Below are 19161 nucleotides of genomic sequence, written 5' to 3' on the forward strand. Positions count from 1 at the left end.
CATTGATACGTAAAGACACATGCAGCCACATGTTCATTTAAGCATTGTTCACAGTGGCCAGGACATGGAAACAACCAAAAAGCCCTTCAATAGATGACTGGATAAAGAAGATGTGGCACATATACACTATGGAATACTACTCAGCCATAAGAAATGATGACATTGAATCACTTACAGCAAAATGGTGGGATCTTGATAACATTATACAAAGTGAAATAAGTAAATCAGAAAAAAACAGGAACTGCATTATTCCATACGTAGGTGGGACATAAAAGCGAGGCTAAGAGACATTGATAAGAGTGTGGTGGTTTTTTATGCCTGAAACTGACAAGCTTGAACCAACGGAGCTATCCTCAGCACCCAGGGCCACACAGAGCTATTGATTAGGGGGGGGGGGGGGGGGGAGAAAGAGCAAGGGAGAAGCAGATGATCAGTTCTGCTGTGTATCCTGACCTGGAATCAAACCCAGGATGTCCATACACCTGGTGGACGCTCTATCCACTAAGCCACTGACCAGGGCCAACAGATTTCTTTATTTCCAAAAAACTCATATCATCTATATATTTTTTTCTTTTATCATAAGTGAGAAGTGAGGAGGCAGAGAGACAGACTCCTGCAAGAGCCCCAACAGGGTCCACACAGCAAGCCCCTTCCCAGGGATGCCTCTCTGGGGCCATTGCTCCATTGCTTGGCAACTGAACTATTTCTGTGCCAGAGGGTAGGCTGTGAAGACATCCTCAGTGCTTGGGGCCAACCTGCTCCAGCCAACCCATGGTTGTGAGAGGGGAAGAGAAAGAGAGAAAGTGAGAGAGAAGGGGAGAGGGAGGGATCAAGAAGCAAGTGGTTGCTTCTCCTGTGTGCCCTGTTCAGGAATCAAACTCAAAACATCCACACGCTGGGCTGACGCTCTACCACTGAGTCAACTGGCCAGGGCCACATATCATCTATGCTGAAAATTTTTTAAAAATCTAATTGTTAAAATTGAAAATAAAAATTAGTATAGAATAGTATAGTATAGTATATTTTTCTTTTTTCTTTTTCATTATCTTTTGTTTGGATGGGTCTTTGAAAATATTCTTATAATCCAAATCATTTTGTTACTGGAAACTCTAATGTCATATAATAGAGAAAGTATATAACCAAAGCTTAAAAACTGGGTTAAATTCCCACTTTACATCTTACTTCCTAAATGCTCCTGAGAATGTCACTTTTGCATTTTGTGGTTGAATGTTCTAATTCATACCCAAAGGATAACAGTAAAAATAATCATCTTTTCCAGAAACTGTGAGTAAATGGTACAAGAACATAAAGTGATACAAGAACATTCAGTGATAAATTTCTAATTCACAAAACGCTATCAAAGTGGTAGTTATTCTCATCAGCACCATTATTATATTATGACTCCCAATCTCAACTGGTCTACAATCTGATCATTTCCCTTCCTCATACCTGATCATTTCTATATTCCTTATGTCCTGGGGGAAATAATTTTCTATTTATTTGCTCAAAACAGAAGCCTTGTGATATATGTTTGTTTTTCTTTTATTTCTTTATTATTTTTTTCCTTTCGTTGCTTTTGTGTTGTGTTATGTTGTATTTTGATATATTCTTAGTTCTTTTTTACTCTGTAAAGTGAACTGGTATAAAAGTTCCACAACTATTTATAAATATTTTGTTCCAACCACATTAGCTCTTCCCAGTGTGACCTCTTTTTGTACATGTCTTTGCTTTGCCAGAGAGCTTCTCCTTTGTGTCTGAAATAACTTCTGCTCTGAAAATCACCTCATTGCCTGGCTAATTCTTACTCCATTTTGTCTACAAAGTTTTCCTGGATCCCAGTTGAGCCGCTAACATTTTCTGTTTCTCCACCTTATGAATTATTGCATTGTATTCTAATTATTTGCTCCGTCTATCTACCAGACAGAGAAATAATTTGAGACAAGGACCATGCATTTTGTCTTTGTGCTCCTACCTAGGACAGTGCCAGATATTTCCCAAATGCTAAAGTAATATGAGTTGAATAAATAATAAGTAGATAAATTTATTTTCTGCTAACTGAAAATATTACACATTTACTTTAATGTCCATTATGATAACCTTTTGTTATTATAATAACTTGACTTGACAACTTAATTATCCAAAATAATAAAATTATATTTTTCTATTCTCCTTTGCAATATGTATTACAGAAATGGCTTTTATAAATATTGAATGTAAATAGCTTTTATTCACCTAATATTTATAATAAATTAAAATGTGATTTCCAAAGTAAACTTGACAATAAAATGATTAAAATGATTGAGTTTCAGCTGTATTTAAATGTAAAAACTAGATAGCTAATCTAGCTGTCTACTTAAAACTTCATTTCCATTCTTAGTAACCACCATGTCCAAATTAATATTTAATGATTATTAAAAAATAGAAAAGACTACCAGGCTACTTTTTAAATGTTTGGTGCTTCATTACACTAGTCCAATGATCTTTTTCCTCCCTTAAACAAACTCTTGCCCTATCTCTCACTAAATATCAGGACAGAAATCATACTTCTTAAGGAAACAGAGGTCAGTAGAATTGGCCAATTTAAAATATATGCAAATAACAATGGTAATCTGATGTAGAAAGATTAAACTGCATTTTTTATTAAATAATCATATCATTTGAGCTGCCATTTTTGAAGCAGGATTGCACAATATTTGAGACAGTTATAGAATCATTTTCACCCTGAAGTGTACCTCACAAAAACTTAAAATCCAGGTTGCCCTATGGTCTCACTCTAAAGAGCTAGGAAAACAGCATGAATAAAACAATGTCATTAAATTTTATCTGTTATAATAGGTGATTTTAATTGTTTCATAAAATATTCCAATTTCTTATGTTTCTTTGATTATAATATTGTATAACTATATCATAATTCAAGTGTTATTAATAAAAGAAATCACAGGCGTCTTTCATAAAATCTATTATAATTTAATACTTTGCTTTTTTTTTTTTTTAATTTGCCCTTAAGATGGTTGGTTGGGTTTATGTTGATGATAACTCTACACTGCTTTTAGTTTATGAGGTTATAACTGGAATCTGGTAGAAATAAAACTTGAAACTGGATTCTGCAGTATTCACTAAACTAGGACACATTTTTCCCTTTATAATTAAGAAATTCTACAAGACTATTATCAAAAGGTAAACATCCCTTCATTTAGAAAATGAAACATCTTGAATAGTATAAAATTAAAAGCGAAGCTGGACACATTGACTTTGCAGAAAAGGACAATTGTGTGTGGACACAGTAAAATAAATATCTCCTGATCAAATACAAAAAGAATTATATTATTTACATTTTTTGAATGAATGACGGTGGTAACTGAATTTAGTGTAACTGGATATTATATCTTGAAACTCATGTAGAAACAGACACTCTTATGACTATTTCAGTTAAAATAGAATTGACACTTGTGAAACTTCTGTTGTTATGATAAAGAAAATATTATAAAAGGTAACAAATGTTACATAATTATATATGGAAAATTTAAAGTTGCACATTACCTTGGATAAAGAATAATACTTATAGTACAAAATTCTCTACTAGGCACTGCTTTTAACCAAATTAATGTTTTAAATTAAGCTGTAAAATATACTACAACATGATTACTCTACCAATTATAAACATAAAGAACCAAAAAAAGAGTCAATATATTAGCAAGAAGTAAAATCTAATAGTTGCATATGGTATGATAGAAGCAGTGATTTGGTGAAATATAGTTGAAATTAATTTAGATAGCAGAAACTTTAGAAAACCATAGTCATCGCAATACTTGCTACTGTAAATGTGCCCTATTTTAAAATATCAAATTCTGGTCCTGGCTGGATAGCTCATTGGCCCAAAGCATTGAAGCTGCCTATTCAATCCCTGGTCAGGGCACAAACAGGAACAGATTGATGTTCCTGTTTCTCTTTCCCTTTATTTCTTCCTCTCTCTAAAATAAATAAATAAATAAACATTAATTTTTTTTTCTCTAAATTTTGTTATTTTAACAAGCATGGTGAAGCCCTGGCTCGTTTGCTCAGTGGTAAAGCAGGAATCCTGGGTTTGATTCCTGGTCAGGGCACACAGGAGAAGTGACCATCTGTTTCTCTACCTCTTCCCCTTCTCTCTCTCTCTATCTCTCTCTCACTCTCTCTCTCTTTTCTCCTCCTTCAGCCATGGCTCAAGTCCAGCGCATTGGCCTCCAGCCTTAAGAATGGCTCTAAGGAGCCTCTACCTCAGGCACTAAAAATAGCTCGTTTGTGAGCATAGCCCCCAATGGCCAGAGAATTGGCCTTAGATGAGGCTTGCTGGCTGAATCCCAGACGGGGCTCATGCAGGAGTCTGTCTCTTTGTCTCTCCTCCTCTTATTTGGAAAAGGAAAAAAAAGGAAACAAGCATGGTGGGTAGGTTGAACTTCTACAAAGATCATTTTGGTGTATTTATCACTCTAAGTTACAGTGCAAAAAGCACCAGAAAGATATGCATTCTCTACTTACCAAAATAACATATTTGAAAGTAAACGGTCATAATATATAGAATGTTAGCAAACATATACTAGACAGTTTTGATACCTTAAGTATGTTCGTCCTTCATCTAAAATCTCCAGCTTCCTGTCCTTGACCTTTGCAATGACTTGTTCTCCATTCTCACAATGAAATGCAAATGAAACACAGCTCCAACATGAATCTTTCCTGATATTCCCACTGTGCTATTTCTTTTGAATGTATGCATAATATAACTTGTTACTTATTATTCATAGATACTACTTATGTTTCCTGCTATAAAGTGGTACAGAAATTATATCAGCCTTATTTGTGACTAACACATACATGCAAAATGTAATCCAAGAGTTTATTTCTCATCTGCCTTTCCTCTAAGATTTAAAGAACTGCAAGTTTTATTCATTTAAAATCAAAGAAATCTGTTTTATTCATTTCCACAACACATTTAATATTAGTGTTTTGTTTAAAATTGAAATGTACTTGCTATAAAATCACATTTAATTTTTTTTATTTTACTATATAGTCACATTTCTATTTTTGATTTCTCAATAAAAATTTCTAAATATTCACACTTTATATCAGTTTCCATGTTAAAATCTACAAAACAGGATTTACCACATTGAATGTAATCCACAGACTTAATTTTTAATTTAATATTTTCAATGTTTGTTACAAACCCAGCTCGAGGATCTAAAGACAGGTCCCTGGGAAACTTCAGTTTTTTGCTAACGAGTGTAGTAGGGTATAAGCCGTTGAGTTTGGATACTTCAATGATCCTTTTCTCTGTGTCAGACCAATAGAGGTTTTTCCCAATCCAATCAACAGCAAGTGCATTCGGGACAGCTGTGTTATGTACTACCTAACAAAATAAGAATTTAAAAATTTAATAGTGTAGATGTGTAGAATAAGACTGGAGCAATTGCTTCTTGATTTTTACAGAGATACAGACTTCTAATTTAAACATCAGAAATAAAATTTAGATAAGCATAAAACATGGAACAATTTAGCCTAATAAAATTACTTACTTACTTGCAAAATATTACCTAAGATGTAAACAGGCCCCTAGAAATTACCTAGTGGTCTAAGAAATAAAAACCAAAATTTAAAAACAAGTTGGACAGCTGCATAGTTATTGAACTACATTTACTTATTCTCTTAAAATTTGGGGCAAAAATTCTGCAAACACAAACACACACACACACATACACACAAATACACAGAATTATTAAAATTCATCTTTGACCCATTCTAGGGGAAATATCAGTAACACTAAACACTCCACAAACTGCTCTTTCCTTAATTAAATGACCTACTATAAGAGAGAAAAAAACACAAGGAAGAACTTAACCTAACCAAAGGGAAGTAAAAACATTCGTATATAACTACTATGCTCAACTCTAACCAATGTCAATATTGAATATAATAAGGGCATAAGGTTTTTATGTACAAATATAATGCAAATGAAATAATACAAAATTCACGCCTGACTGGTGGTGTGTGGATCGAGTGTTGATTTGGATGTTGAAGTTCCAGGTTCAGAACTCTAAGGTCACTGGCTTAAGCATAGGTTCATCCAGAGTGAGTGCTAGCTCACCAGCTTCAGCACGGGGTTACCAGCTTGAGCATAGGATCATAGACATGACCCATGGTCGCCAGCTTGAGCCCAGAGGTTGCTGGCTTGAAGCTCAAGGATGCTGGCTTGAGCTAGTGGCCCCCAGCCAAGGCAGGTATAAAAAGCAATCAAAGAACAACTAAAGTGCTACAACAATGAGTTAATGCTTCTCATCTCACTTCTGTGTCTCCCTGTCTTCCCCTCAACTCCCTCTCTAAAAAAAAAAAGAAAAAAGAAAAAAAAAGGAAAGAGAAAAAATAATAATTTAAAATTATTGATATTTTTGACTGCTATTTCTGAGTTCTCAGTGTTTTGAGAACTACATAAAAGAAGCAATTGAAACTTGGGGCTTTATAAAATCCAAGAGTAATATAGTTAGAGACAAAATACACTAATAAAATTTTATAGTTATCTTTTCCCGAAAACCATAAATAGTAAGGATATAAAGTGGCAACAAAAAATATTTGCATCGATAATATCAATCTATTATACTGAATTGCATGACATCTCTTTTTCTTTCTCCCAGATACCAATTTGGAAAATTGTCATGTGTGACAATTTTAATGAAAATCAGCTAATTATTAATTCCAAAAGGAAGATAGGTTCATTTTGTAATCCTATGTTATGACATTACTTAAAGTAGTAATGTGAGAGTATTGGCAAGAAAGTAGAGAATTAATATTCTTTAAAAATATTAAAGTATCTTCAAAAACTATACAGATAACCAAAAATTTTAAATGTCTTAAAAATATATGATCAAGTATGAGTAATATAAGTTCCACAGTTTTTACATAAATTGCTAAATAATTAAGATACAAAAGAGTATATACTTTTTTCTATATCGTATACTGATATTTCATTATATAAACCATCACTAAATATAGTTGGTCTGAGTCACCAGAACCCAACTGACTGGTGGTTTTGACACTGTACATACACATTTTGAAACAATATTTTCAGAATTTATTACTTCCAACAAAAATTATGATTATATTAATAGCTAATAAAGTTTAATTATAGATATTAACTTCTTGAATTTAAACTTTTTTATAATAAATTTTTCTGTATCTAGACAATATATTATTTTAAAATTCAAGATGAGAAAGAAATGGTACCATCTCATATCTATTCGGTGACATATATTTAATTATGATGCTGTCTACTTAGAATATTAATAATATTTTTTTTTGACAGAGACAGAGAGAGGAACAGATAGGGACAGACAAATCAGAAGGCAGAGAGATGAGAAGCATCAATTCTTTGTTGTGGCATCTTAGTTGTTTGTTGATTCCTTATTCATTGTTTAATTTCTCATATGTGCCTTGGGGGTCTACAACAGAGCGAGTGACTCCTTGCTCAAGCCAGTGACCTTGGGATTCATTCTAGGGACCTTTGGGCTCAAACCAGCAACCATGGGGTCATATCTATGATCCCACGCTCAAGCTAGCAACCCCACACTCAGGCTGCTGAGCCTGAGCTCAAGCCGGATGAGCCCGCACTCACACTTGATGAGCCTGCACTCAAGTTGGTGACCTTAGGGTTTTGAACCTAGGTCCTCCATGTCCTAATCCAATGCTCTATCTATTGAGCCACCGCCTGGTCAGGAAGAATATTCATGATTTTTAACAAATGCATTAAATTATTTCTATCTATAGTAGGTTAATTTTAATAGTGTTATAATTTTATTTTATAATTTAATAATTATTTGTTTTCAGTCACAGTATCAGACTCAACTTTCTATTTTATATACATCAACATAATTGTAACAGAGGCACTATTTAACTGAAAAGCATCTTTCACATTTTTCTAGACTTGTGAATAAGGATACAAATTTTATTTACTCAATTTAATTTGTAGTTTATTTAAAGTAATAACATTATATAATATAAAGATAAAATGGCTCTTATTTCATATTAAACTATGTATTAATTTACATTGTGAAATTCAAACCAACCTAATACATTCTATGAGTTGTACCACTACCATCAAATAACATTCTATTGAATTCAACCACATTAATAAAATATTCAATAATTCCATGGTGGTAATATCTAGTTACCTTAATATCACTTCCATTTAAACACATTCTATTTATGCGGCTGCCATTGGGTCGGCTGGAATCAATCCAGTAGATGAATTCTTCTCTGTAATCAAAGTCTATAGCAATAACATTGTTTAATCCCTAAAAATAAAAAAGAGTGTGTTTAAGCCATAGTTAATAGAAATTATTTTTAAATGTTTTAGGAGTATATGACTCACTATCTCCCTTTGTACTTAAATATTTACAATTATTACAATGATAGTGTTTGTGATCAAATCTTTTTCAATGCATCATATGTTCACATTTACCCTACACCATATGCTTAAGATGTTGTATAATTTATTTGAAAATATTTTCCAAACAGGCCACAACTTCAGAAAATTTATAGATAATGGTTTAAATAAATAGCCAGTAAGGGGAGAAAATAAAAGAAAGAAAAACCTTGCTTTGGGGAAGATAATGTAAAAGACACTCATTTCAGGATAATATTAAACATAAATTTGATGTCATTATTATTTTTTCTGCAGCATAATCAGAAAAAGAACATTTATTTAAATTGGAAAAATAGAAGATCTCCAATGATTTATGATGATCCCTGAATAGCCATCTGATTCAAGTCAGAAAAGATGACTTCAAAATTTTATTTTTCCCAAAAGCTTTGTCTCAATTAGATAAATGAAGCTTTTATTTTTTATTATTTATTTATTTATTTATTTATTTATTTATTTATTTATTTTTGTCTTTTCATGCTTCCATTGTCCTGTAGGCAATACATACAATGCCACATTAGAATTTAAAAGTTATAAATTTAGGAAAGTATTTGGCCAAAGAGGACTAGAGAATCAACATCTTTTTGTTCTACATGGTGAAAATGTGAGGAAAAGTCTCACTTTCGACTCATGGTTATGCATTTTTTAGCAGGTAACAAAATGAAACAGGAGTTCAGCTGATTGGTGTCTGGATGCAACTCTTTCATTTAGCAGTTCTGTTTCACTTTGAGGACTGTGTATCAGTATCTGGGAATCTTCTTAGATGTTGGATTGTTCAAATGATTGCTCAAGGGTTAGTTTAATTCTGATCTATGATTAGGCCTATTGATTTACTACCTCAATGGACTAACATAACTTGGATGAGAATTTCAATTGTGCTAACTTATTTTAAGGATAGAATAGTTTATGGATCAAAAAATAATTTGATACAGCAGACACTTGGCAAGGCTTCAAGAGAACTTTGTTCTATCTTTGTGTCTAATGAAGATTGCTCATATCAATATTCATCCTAATGTGTAATTAAGTCTCAAATTGTTTTAGCAGTCATTTATTAACTTTTAATCCAAAAGTTAAGAATTAGCATCTTCAGGGAGATAGGTCTTTTATTTGTTTTGGTTTGGTTTGGGGATGGAGGGATAAGAAGTATGGTATTTACTACCTGTAAATTCAGGTTCCATATATATTATCAAAATTTAGAATTTAATAATAATAGTAATATTGCATTGATTTATATAGTGCTTTATTAGAATCAGGCCAAGGCTAAATTTTATTGCTGTTCAGATTTTGTTTCTTTCCATCCATTTCTAAGACTAAGGATAGCTTATATATAGAAGTGATTTAGAGAAGGCTCTGGCAAATATCGATATTTTTCTTCTCTCTGGCAGGGCAATATTCTTGTAGTTATGGTGTAAATATCATAGGTTCAAATCATATACTTTTATTTGGGTGAATATGAGTAATGTCTTTTTCTTCAGCTCCAGATTATAAAATTAATTTGAAACAGCCTAATTCCACCTAACTGCATACCATTGGTCAAGATGTGACACTTAAGTAGTATATTTAGTTAAAGAGTTCTCCAGTTAAGGAGACACAAAGAAATAGACATGACTCTGTGTAAATTCTTCACTATGCCCAGATAAATGTAAGTATACTTACTGACATTATTAATCAAAATAATGACTATAAATTCTAAAAAAAAACACTTCACTAATATTTAGTCATAGATTTAAAAGATTTACTAAATATTTATTCACAAGCTAAAAATTGGATCCATCCTTAACTAAATGTACTTAAGTATATACATCTAGAATGTTGCCTCTCCAGAATCAATTAAGGTTCTAAGATATACGTGGAATGTATTCCAAGTTCTATAAAGGGTCTAATAAATTCATTACAATAATAGTCTATAATATTCTTTACATTCAAATGCCTTTTTTCACCACATAAAAAAAGGTAAAATTAGTTAAAGTTCTGTGATGGGCTTACAATTCAGACTGAAATGGATAAATTAGAGATTTATAGAGAAACGGTAGAGAGAAATTCCTTCTAACTTTAGCAAAACTTTACCCACATTCCCAGTCACAGAAAAATTATTCTCCTTTTGTTACAATAATCAATGTATATAATAGAAATCCAATTCTAATTTTAGCAAATCCACTATAATAAATTAGAGTCATAAACACAGAAAAATTGAAGCTCTGAATTCTGACATATATATCCAGACAAACCAATAAGTTTTCTACAGCTTAAACATCCATCTGCATAGAAAACAGTGCAAAGCACTCTGTAGAATCATATTCAAAGAATATTAACACAGCCATGGGTATGGTAAAAAAAAAAAATGTCTGAAAACTGGAGTCATCCCAGTGGTTTCAGAGCTGAAAATTGGTCTGGTGAGAATCCTATTCATTTTTGTAGCTGAATATTTGGTTCAAAATGATTAAGAGATTTCTTTCTCTATACAATTTTACTGGAATAAAAGGCACTATTAGAATTGAATTGGATAACACATTGGAAAATTCCTCAATTAATTTTCATTTCTACAATTTATGTTATTAAAGCACGTTTTCTAAATGTAGTATATAAATTTAAGTTATAGCTGGCCTACCTCTATGTTTTACACTATATAAGCTTTAAAAAATTCTACTAGTTGTTATAATTTATTTCTATAAAAGTTTCTTGAGCTTGTTACTGATGATAACTGGGAAGAAAAATCAAGATCTTAGGGTAAATTATTCTCCCTAAACATACACACAAAACATTCCCAAATAATTAAGACAAAGGTGTTGCTGCCTTTTTATTTATTTTGACTGAGAGAAAATGTGGAGAGATAATTACTTTTGTTTTCCAACTCTTTCTGTATATGTAGACAAAATCCCTGAGAGAGAAAAATAATTTTCTATTGACTGAAACTTCTTGAATATTTATAAAATTCTATGACACAGTGATGGTTAAAAGCATGCTCACTGACAGAAATAGTAATTTTCAAAAAGACCATAGTCAGAACTGGAGGTACGACTTACCTTTAGTTCTTTTTTTTTTCTTTTTATTAAGTGAGTGGCAGGGAGGCAGAGACAGACTCTCGCATGTGCCTCTGAGTCTACCTGGCAAGCCCCTACCAGGTGATACTCTGCCCAGCAGGGCCATGTCTCCCTTGTTCCGTAATGAAGCTATTTTAGCCCCTGAGGTAAGGCCATAGAGCCATTCTCAGTGCCTAGAGCCAACTTTGCTCGAACCATTCCCATTCCAGCCATGGCTGCCGGAGAGGAAGGGGGCGGGGAGAGGGATGGAGGAGAAAGATAGTCGCTTCTCCTGTCTGACCTGGCTGGGAATAAAACCTGGGGCTTCCACACCTTGGGCTGACGCTCTACTGCTGAGCCAAGCAGCCAGGGTCACTGTTAGTTCTTTAGGTGTTATTTCCTTACTCAGTGGCCACCATTAAAAATACTTTCCAAAAGCACAGGCGTTCAGTGTCCTCATGAGCTTCCTAATCTACCCTATTCCTTCTCTATTTTCTTAAACACTATACTAAGAAAACAATCTGAAATTTATACCCAATTAGGTACTAGTGATTGTCAATTGCCTAAAATTATACCACAAGGAAAAAATTGTTATCTAGAAGTGTGTGTTAAAGCATTTGGTTATATAAACTAGACTTAAATGATGCATAGAGGAAAAAATCATTTTGCTCCAATAAGAAAAAGCTCTGAAAACAGATTAGTTATAAAGGACAACAAAAGAGATATCAATAGCAATGTTTTGAGCCACAGAATTGGAAAATGAAGCAAGGAATGCCACTGAAATGCTGTTAGGGTTCTTTCAGAAAGTGTTACTATATTAATTAAATTTGTGATTCAGTTGTGCTTATACCCAGAATATCCTAAGAGAGAATGTTCTAAGATAGCACAATCTAAAAGAAAGAAATGCTAAACACACACACACACACATGAAAACATGGATGGATCTTGAGAACACCATGCTATACAAAGCAAGTCAGACAGAAAAAGTCAAGAACTATATGATTTCACCCAATGTGGGATGTGGTACTAAAAGCAACAAATAAACAAAAAGAACAATAAACAAAAACTAATGGACACAGACAACAGTATGTGGTTACCAGAGGGAAGGTGGTGGGAGGAAATAAAAGGTAAAAGGAGTCAAATATACAGTGATGGAAGGAGCTTTCATTCGGGGTTGTGGACATACAATATAATATACAGACGATGTTTCAAAGAATTATAAACTTGAACCTATATATTTCATTAAACAAGGTCACCTCAATGAATTTAACTTACAAATATATTAATTAAAAAAGAATTTTTAAAAGCAAGAACAAACAAACAAACAAGATATGCACTAAAACAATACAGTGAAGGCCATGGCTGGTTGGCTCAGTGGTAGAGCATTGACCTGGCGTGTGGAAGTCCCGGGTTTGATTTCCTGGCCAGGGCACACAGGAGAAGCACCCATCTGCTACCCCCTCTCCTTTCTCTCTATTTCTCTCTTCACCTCCCGCAGCCAAGGCTGCATTTGAGCAAAGTTGGCCCAGGTGCTGAGGATGGTTCCATGGCCTTTGCCTCAGGTGCTAGAATGGCTCCGGTTGCAATGGAGCAATGGCCCAGATGGGCAGATCATTGTCCCCCAGCGGGCATCCCAGGTCGATCCAAGTCAGGTGCATGTGGGAGTCTCTCTGTCTGCTTCCCCACTTCTCACTTCAGAAAAATACAAAACAACAACAACAACAAAAATACAGTAAAGAGAAAATAAACATGTCCTTTTTCCAGAGACTATACAAGGAAATCAATGACTGGCACACTTAATGTGGAAGGTATAGAGTGTGTATAAACATTTACTCCAAAAGAAAGATAATTTTCAATATTCTGAAACTTTGCTATAAACTTAAAATTAGGCTACACAGGAAAAAAAATTAAATTAATTTAAATAATATAAAAAATCATTTGGCCTATAAAAACTTTTCTATTTAAAGCAACTATATATACTTGAACCTTTTTCTCTAGGAATTTTTCTCTTAAAGAGATATTTCTCTGATTTGCATATTTTTAATAGATTTGTTTAATTTTTATTAAAACATGAAAATATTTTATATTTTACTCAATATTCTCAGGGCTTAGAATTAGAGAGAGGCAGTGTAATCCAGGAAGTATTAGTGTCTACTCCAAACTCAGGACCAAGATTGCAACCCTCACAGACATCCATAAAAAGGCAGTCAGACCTGTGGCAAGCACATAGTAATGTTGAGTGCTCTGGTGATTTGGAAAGCATGGGCTGTGTGTCAAAGTGGCACTGCTAAACATTTTGAATTGTGACCATTCAGGTATGAGTACAGCACTGATACACCTTCCTTGTTTTTTTTGTTTTATTTTTTTCAAATGAGTAGTTTAGAAATCTGTATTTTCATGGAAATTACTATTTTCTATCTGTGACTTAGAGGAAAGCTGAAAAATCCAACTCTGTCATAATGAATCAATATCACAGTTGCTAATAAATTTTTACACTTGAAATAAGATTAAATCCTTAAGCAAAATGAATGAAAGCCTAACAATAGCAAAGGAGGATTCCATCAGTGAGGAGGCAAAATAATTTTAATTAAATATTTTTTGTGTTGCTGGAAATTTCCACATGAATAGTTTTCTTTGCCTATGCCTAATGCTGGCATAAATATACTAGAAGAATAAAAAATATCCTTGTTTTTGCACACTTATTGTAGGTATTGCCTTCACATATGCATGCCATTATAAAACAGTCTGGGGCAAAGAGAAATTTATAGCAGAACAGATACAAATTAAAAAATTCCAAAAATGTTCTTTCTCCTGACAACTAAAATATGCTATAACTAATTATATGCAATGTTTTAAATCCATGTAGCACTCATGCTACTTTCAATCATTTGGTTTTATGCTATTTCTACTGCAGACTGGGAGGCAAAAAAAAGTTGAGGTGAGCAAGTCTCAGTTTTCAGTTTTCTATTGTGTCATAATATGGAAATTATATCTTTTCATATCAAATAACACATATAAATAAACTAACAATAGAATTCAAACATCAAAACAGAGCCCAGATTCTCTTGGATCGAATGGGTTGAGAGATGAAGAGTGTAAGACTAAAAATAAGTGCCTCACAACTTTTTAATTAATTTACAATCACACTTTTCCTTTCTTGTTTCTTCCAAATTTTAGTGGCTATGGATCATCAATCTTGTTTTATTTTCTGGTTTTGTGAACATAAAGTTGAATTCTAAAAGGTATTTATTTTTAAAGCCTAAGGGAGGGGGCAATTTGAGCAATGTGTGAAATGCCTTAAAAGAGATTCTTTTTTTTTTTTTTTTCTTCTTTTTTTTTTTTTTTTCATTTTTCTGAAGCTGGAAACAGGGAGAGACAGTCAGACAGACTCCCGCATGCGCCCGACCGGGATCCACCCGGCACGCCCACCATGGGGCGACGCTCTGCCCACCAGTGGGCGATGCTCTGCCCATCCTGGGCGTTGCCATGTTGCAACCAGAGCCACTCTAGCGCCTGAGGCAGAGGCCACAGAGCCATCCCCAGCGCCCGGGCCATCTTTGCTCCAGTGGAGCCTTGGCTGCGGGAGGGGAAGAGAGAGACAGAGAGGAAAGCACAGCGGAGGTGTGGAGAAGCAAATGGGCGCTTCTCCTGTGTGCCCTGGCCGGGAATCGAACCCGGGTCCTCTGCACGCTAGGCTGATGCTCTACCGCTGAGCCAACCGGCCAGGGCCTAAAAGAGATTCTTGAGATGAATGTTCCCCTCATTAATTATACCTTGCATCTCTTACTTTCTTTGATATCACATGATGTGACCAATTCAGAACATCACCTGGACAATTAAAACAAAATATAATTTATGGTAATATCATATGCATACATGCATGTGGTTCATAAGTTCTAGTTGTGAGGTATTTCTGTGGCTGTAATGCATATCTGAAGTACCCAATATAAATACTATAAAATCATCACAGGACTGTCATACCTGTTTTAAAAGTGTATAGTTGGAGCCATCAGTGTTAATTTTTCTTAACTCATGATGATCAGCAAGAATTAGAAAAGGTTCTTCATCTAAATACAAAGATAAAAAAGCTATTAGACATTTTGTATGCATGGTTTTTAACTCTGCTTAGTTTCTAAAGCAATATAAATTCAAATACAGTACTCTCTAGTAGGTTACTAGTTACAAAAATTCACACTAAGCACCTCCATTGATAATAAGATGAAAAGGCAGCAGGTACCCAGAAAATCAAGATAATTCTAAATGCTAACCTTCTCTTTCCCTCAATTTCCTTGAATATTAAATTACCTAACTTATTTGAAATTAGTATAAATACCTGCTGTTATAATTTTTAATGAGTTAGGAAAAGGATAAGATATCCTGTCTTAGAAACCTATAGTATAGCTAAACAGTCATATAATAAGAAATATACATTTTGATAAATAACTCTCTTATTGCTCTCAAAATAATTTTGGTGAAAACCAAGAGTTATCATTGCTTACATACACATTACACATCTTTTTATCTGCCTAAGGACTTCTCTTAAATAATTTCTGAAGTACAGAATCTATAATTTTTGTATTTAGTTTTACCTTTACTTAGTAAGTCTGTTTTAAAAAATATTTTAATAGTCTTTATTTCCTTCTTATTTGTCCAATATGGTTTATTATCTTATTTGTTCTAAAATCTAGGAAAGATAATAATAAGAATCTGACCATGCTACATATATATGAAGATCCTATAAATCTTTAGATTGATTTTCTCATTATCATTTATTTGGAAACAAAATAGTTTCTTAAATAAAAGATATTTAATGAGTTTTGTATAGTATATTTATTTGAGTTTGTGTCTGAATAATTTTTTCATGCGCCCGACTGGGATCCACCCCGGTATGCCCACCAGGTGGCGATGCTCCACCCATCTGGGGTGTTGCTCTGTTGCAACCAGGGCCATTCTGAAGTGCCTGAGGCAGAGGCCATGGAGCCATCCTCAGTGTCCGGGCCAACTTTGCTCCAATGGAGCCTTGGCTGAGGGAGGGGAAGAGAGAGACAGAAAGGAAGGAGAGGGGGAGGGGTGGAGAAGCAGATGGGTGCTTCTTCTGTGTGCCCTGGCCAGGAATCAAAATCCGGGACTCCTGCATGCCAGGCTGATGCTCTACCACTGAGCCAACTGGCCAGGGCCTGTGTCTGAATAATTCAAAGTCAATTTGACCACATGTTTTATTGTTATAATACTAGATCAATTTAGTAAAAAAAAAATTTAAGCTCTTTTTAAAGATATATGTTTCTAAGATGTGTTCATATACTCACTTGCCTGGAAAGCATATTTAATGTCAGCAGAAATTAGAAAAAAATTAAGGTACTCACTTAATGCAATTAAATATGAATTTTATTGTAAAGCACTAATACTTACAGAGTTTTTGTCCAGTTTAAATTATGTTCAGTATTATTACTTTCATTCTATCATTAACTTTCATAGTAAATATATAGTACTTATGGAATTATTTTATGTTTTAGCATACTTTATGTCAGGGATTAGAAACACATATCGCACATGCTGAACATTCCTTTCCATCAGCAATGACAGTACTTTTATCAGTCATTCCAGTCTTTGTTTTGCAGCCAAACTGAGACAGAATGTTACTCAACACAGTTAGCTCTAAAGTTTAACATGCCTTGTCATCCCCATCAATATAGTTTTACATTTGTCAATATAAAATCAGTTAACTATATACTATCTCAATACTTAAGCAATTCTGTTCTTTACAACTTAAATCTGGGGTTTTAAACCATAAAACTTATATAAGAATGCATAAGAAAATAAAACTCCTTTACATAGGTCTTGGTAACAATTTTTGGGTTATGACACAAAAAGCACAAAGCAAAAATAAATAAGCAGAACTAGATCAAACCAAAAGCTTCGCATAGCAAAAGAACAATCAATATAGTAAAAAGCATCTATAGAATGAGAAAAAGGTTTTGCAAATTATTTCTGACAAAGACTTAATACATAAAACATGTATAGAACTCCTAAAACTCAATTACAAAAAAAAGTCAATAAAAAATATAGAGGAAATGAATATACATTTTTTTCAAAGAAGACATACAGATGGCCAACAGGTACATGAAAGGATGTGCAGAAGCACTAACCATTAAGGAAATATAAATCAGAATCACAATGTTAGAGTAGCTATCATCAAAAAGACAAGAGATTGATGTTGGCAAGGATATGGCAAAAAGAGAACACATGCATTGTTGGCAGAAGTAAAAATTGGTGCAGTCACTATGAAAAATAATGTGCAGTCTCCTCAAAATGTTAAAAATAGAACTACCATAAAATACAGCAATCTCAATTCTTAGTATATATACAAAAGAAATAAAAACAGGGTATCAAAGATATATCTGTTCTCCATGGTTATTTCAAGCATTATAGATAATAGCAAAGATGGAGAAACTAACTAAATGCTGGTCAGTGATGAATAGATAACAAATATGTGGTACATATGTACATGATGGAATATTACTCAACCATGAGAAAGAAAAAAAATCCTGACATTTTGAGGACATTGTGCTAAGTGAAATAAGTCATACAAGTGACATCACTTATATGTGAAGTCTAAAAAAAATCTTCATAGAAACAAAGAGGAGAATGGTAGTTACCAGTGTATGAGGAGTGGGGAAGATGGGAGCTGTTGGTAAGAGTACAAACTGCCAGTTAGAAGATGAGTAAGTTCTGGAGATCTAATGCAGAAAGTCACTAAGAGAGTAGCTCTTAAATTTTCTCACCACAAAAAGAAATGGTAATTATGTTAAGTGATGAAAGTCCTAGCTAACACTATGATAATAATCATATCACCATATGTATCAAATTAACACACTGTACACCTTAAAGTTACACAATGTTATATGTTAATTACATCTCAATACATTTGGGGAAAAAAATCTAGCCTCTTTTTAACAAAATATTTATGCTTCAGAAACACATTTTTGATCAAAACTATATTTGTTTTTAATTATTATTTTTAATGATAACTATATATAATGCAAATTATAATCATTTGTGTTCATCTTCTTTTATGAAAGTTTATAGTGGTAGAAACTGACTGGTTTGGAGAGTTTATGTCTTGTTCTTATCCCATGTCAATAAATGTGTGATGTAGTAAGTAGTAAGCAGGTAGGTTGACAATTAAAATAATGGGTTCCAAATAATACACAAATTGATTCAAGGATGAATATTCTAAAAGTAATTAAAAGTGAAATAAAAATAAAAAGTATTTATTTTTAATAATGTATAAAGTTTTAACCAGTTGAAAAACTAATTTTTAAATTTCTATCCCTAGTACTTATTTCATAAAAGCAGATGAGAAAACTTTTAGTGTTTTAAATGTCATTTCCAACATACATATATAAAAGAAACTTACACTATTATTTGATTCATTATACTGCAAGGCAAAGTAGGAGGGATAGAGACACTTTTTATTATTATTATTAATTGAGAGGCAGAGAGACAGAGACAGACTCCTGCATAATCCCTGACTGGGATCCACCTAGCAAGCCCCCTACCAAGCTCTGCTCCTCTGGGCCACTGCTCTATTGCTCGGCAATCGAGCAATTTTAGAGCCTGAGGCAAGGCCATGGACCATCCTCAGTACCCAGGGCCAGCTTTGCTCGAACTATTTGAACCATGGCTGCAGGAGGG

The 19161-nt window shown here is 33.5% G+C and overlaps 1 protein-coding gene across 1 annotated transcript in view; it reads right to left on the reverse strand.

The window, feature by feature from the left end:
• Positions 1–19161, reverse strand: part of LRP1B (LDL receptor related protein 1B) — a 2108848-nt gene that overhangs the window by 253958 nt on the left and 1835729 nt on the right. Inside the window, exons 57-59 of the mRNA XM_066345498.1 lie at positions 15448–15533; positions 8196–8318; positions 5202–5383 (exon numbers count right to left, since the gene is read on the reverse strand). Coding sequence (XP_066201595.1) covers positions 5202–5383; positions 8196–8318; positions 15448–15533 — 391 coding nt within the window. The remainder of the gene's footprint in view (positions 1–5201; positions 5384–8195; positions 8319–15447; positions 15534–19161) is intronic.

Source organism: Saccopteryx leptura, chromosome 7 (assembly GCF_036850995.1).
Source record: "Saccopteryx leptura isolate mSacLep1 chromosome 7, mSacLep1_pri_phased_curated, whole genome shotgun sequence".
Taxonomy (NCBI): Eukaryota; Metazoa; Chordata; class Mammalia; order Chiroptera; family Emballonuridae; genus Saccopteryx; species Saccopteryx leptura.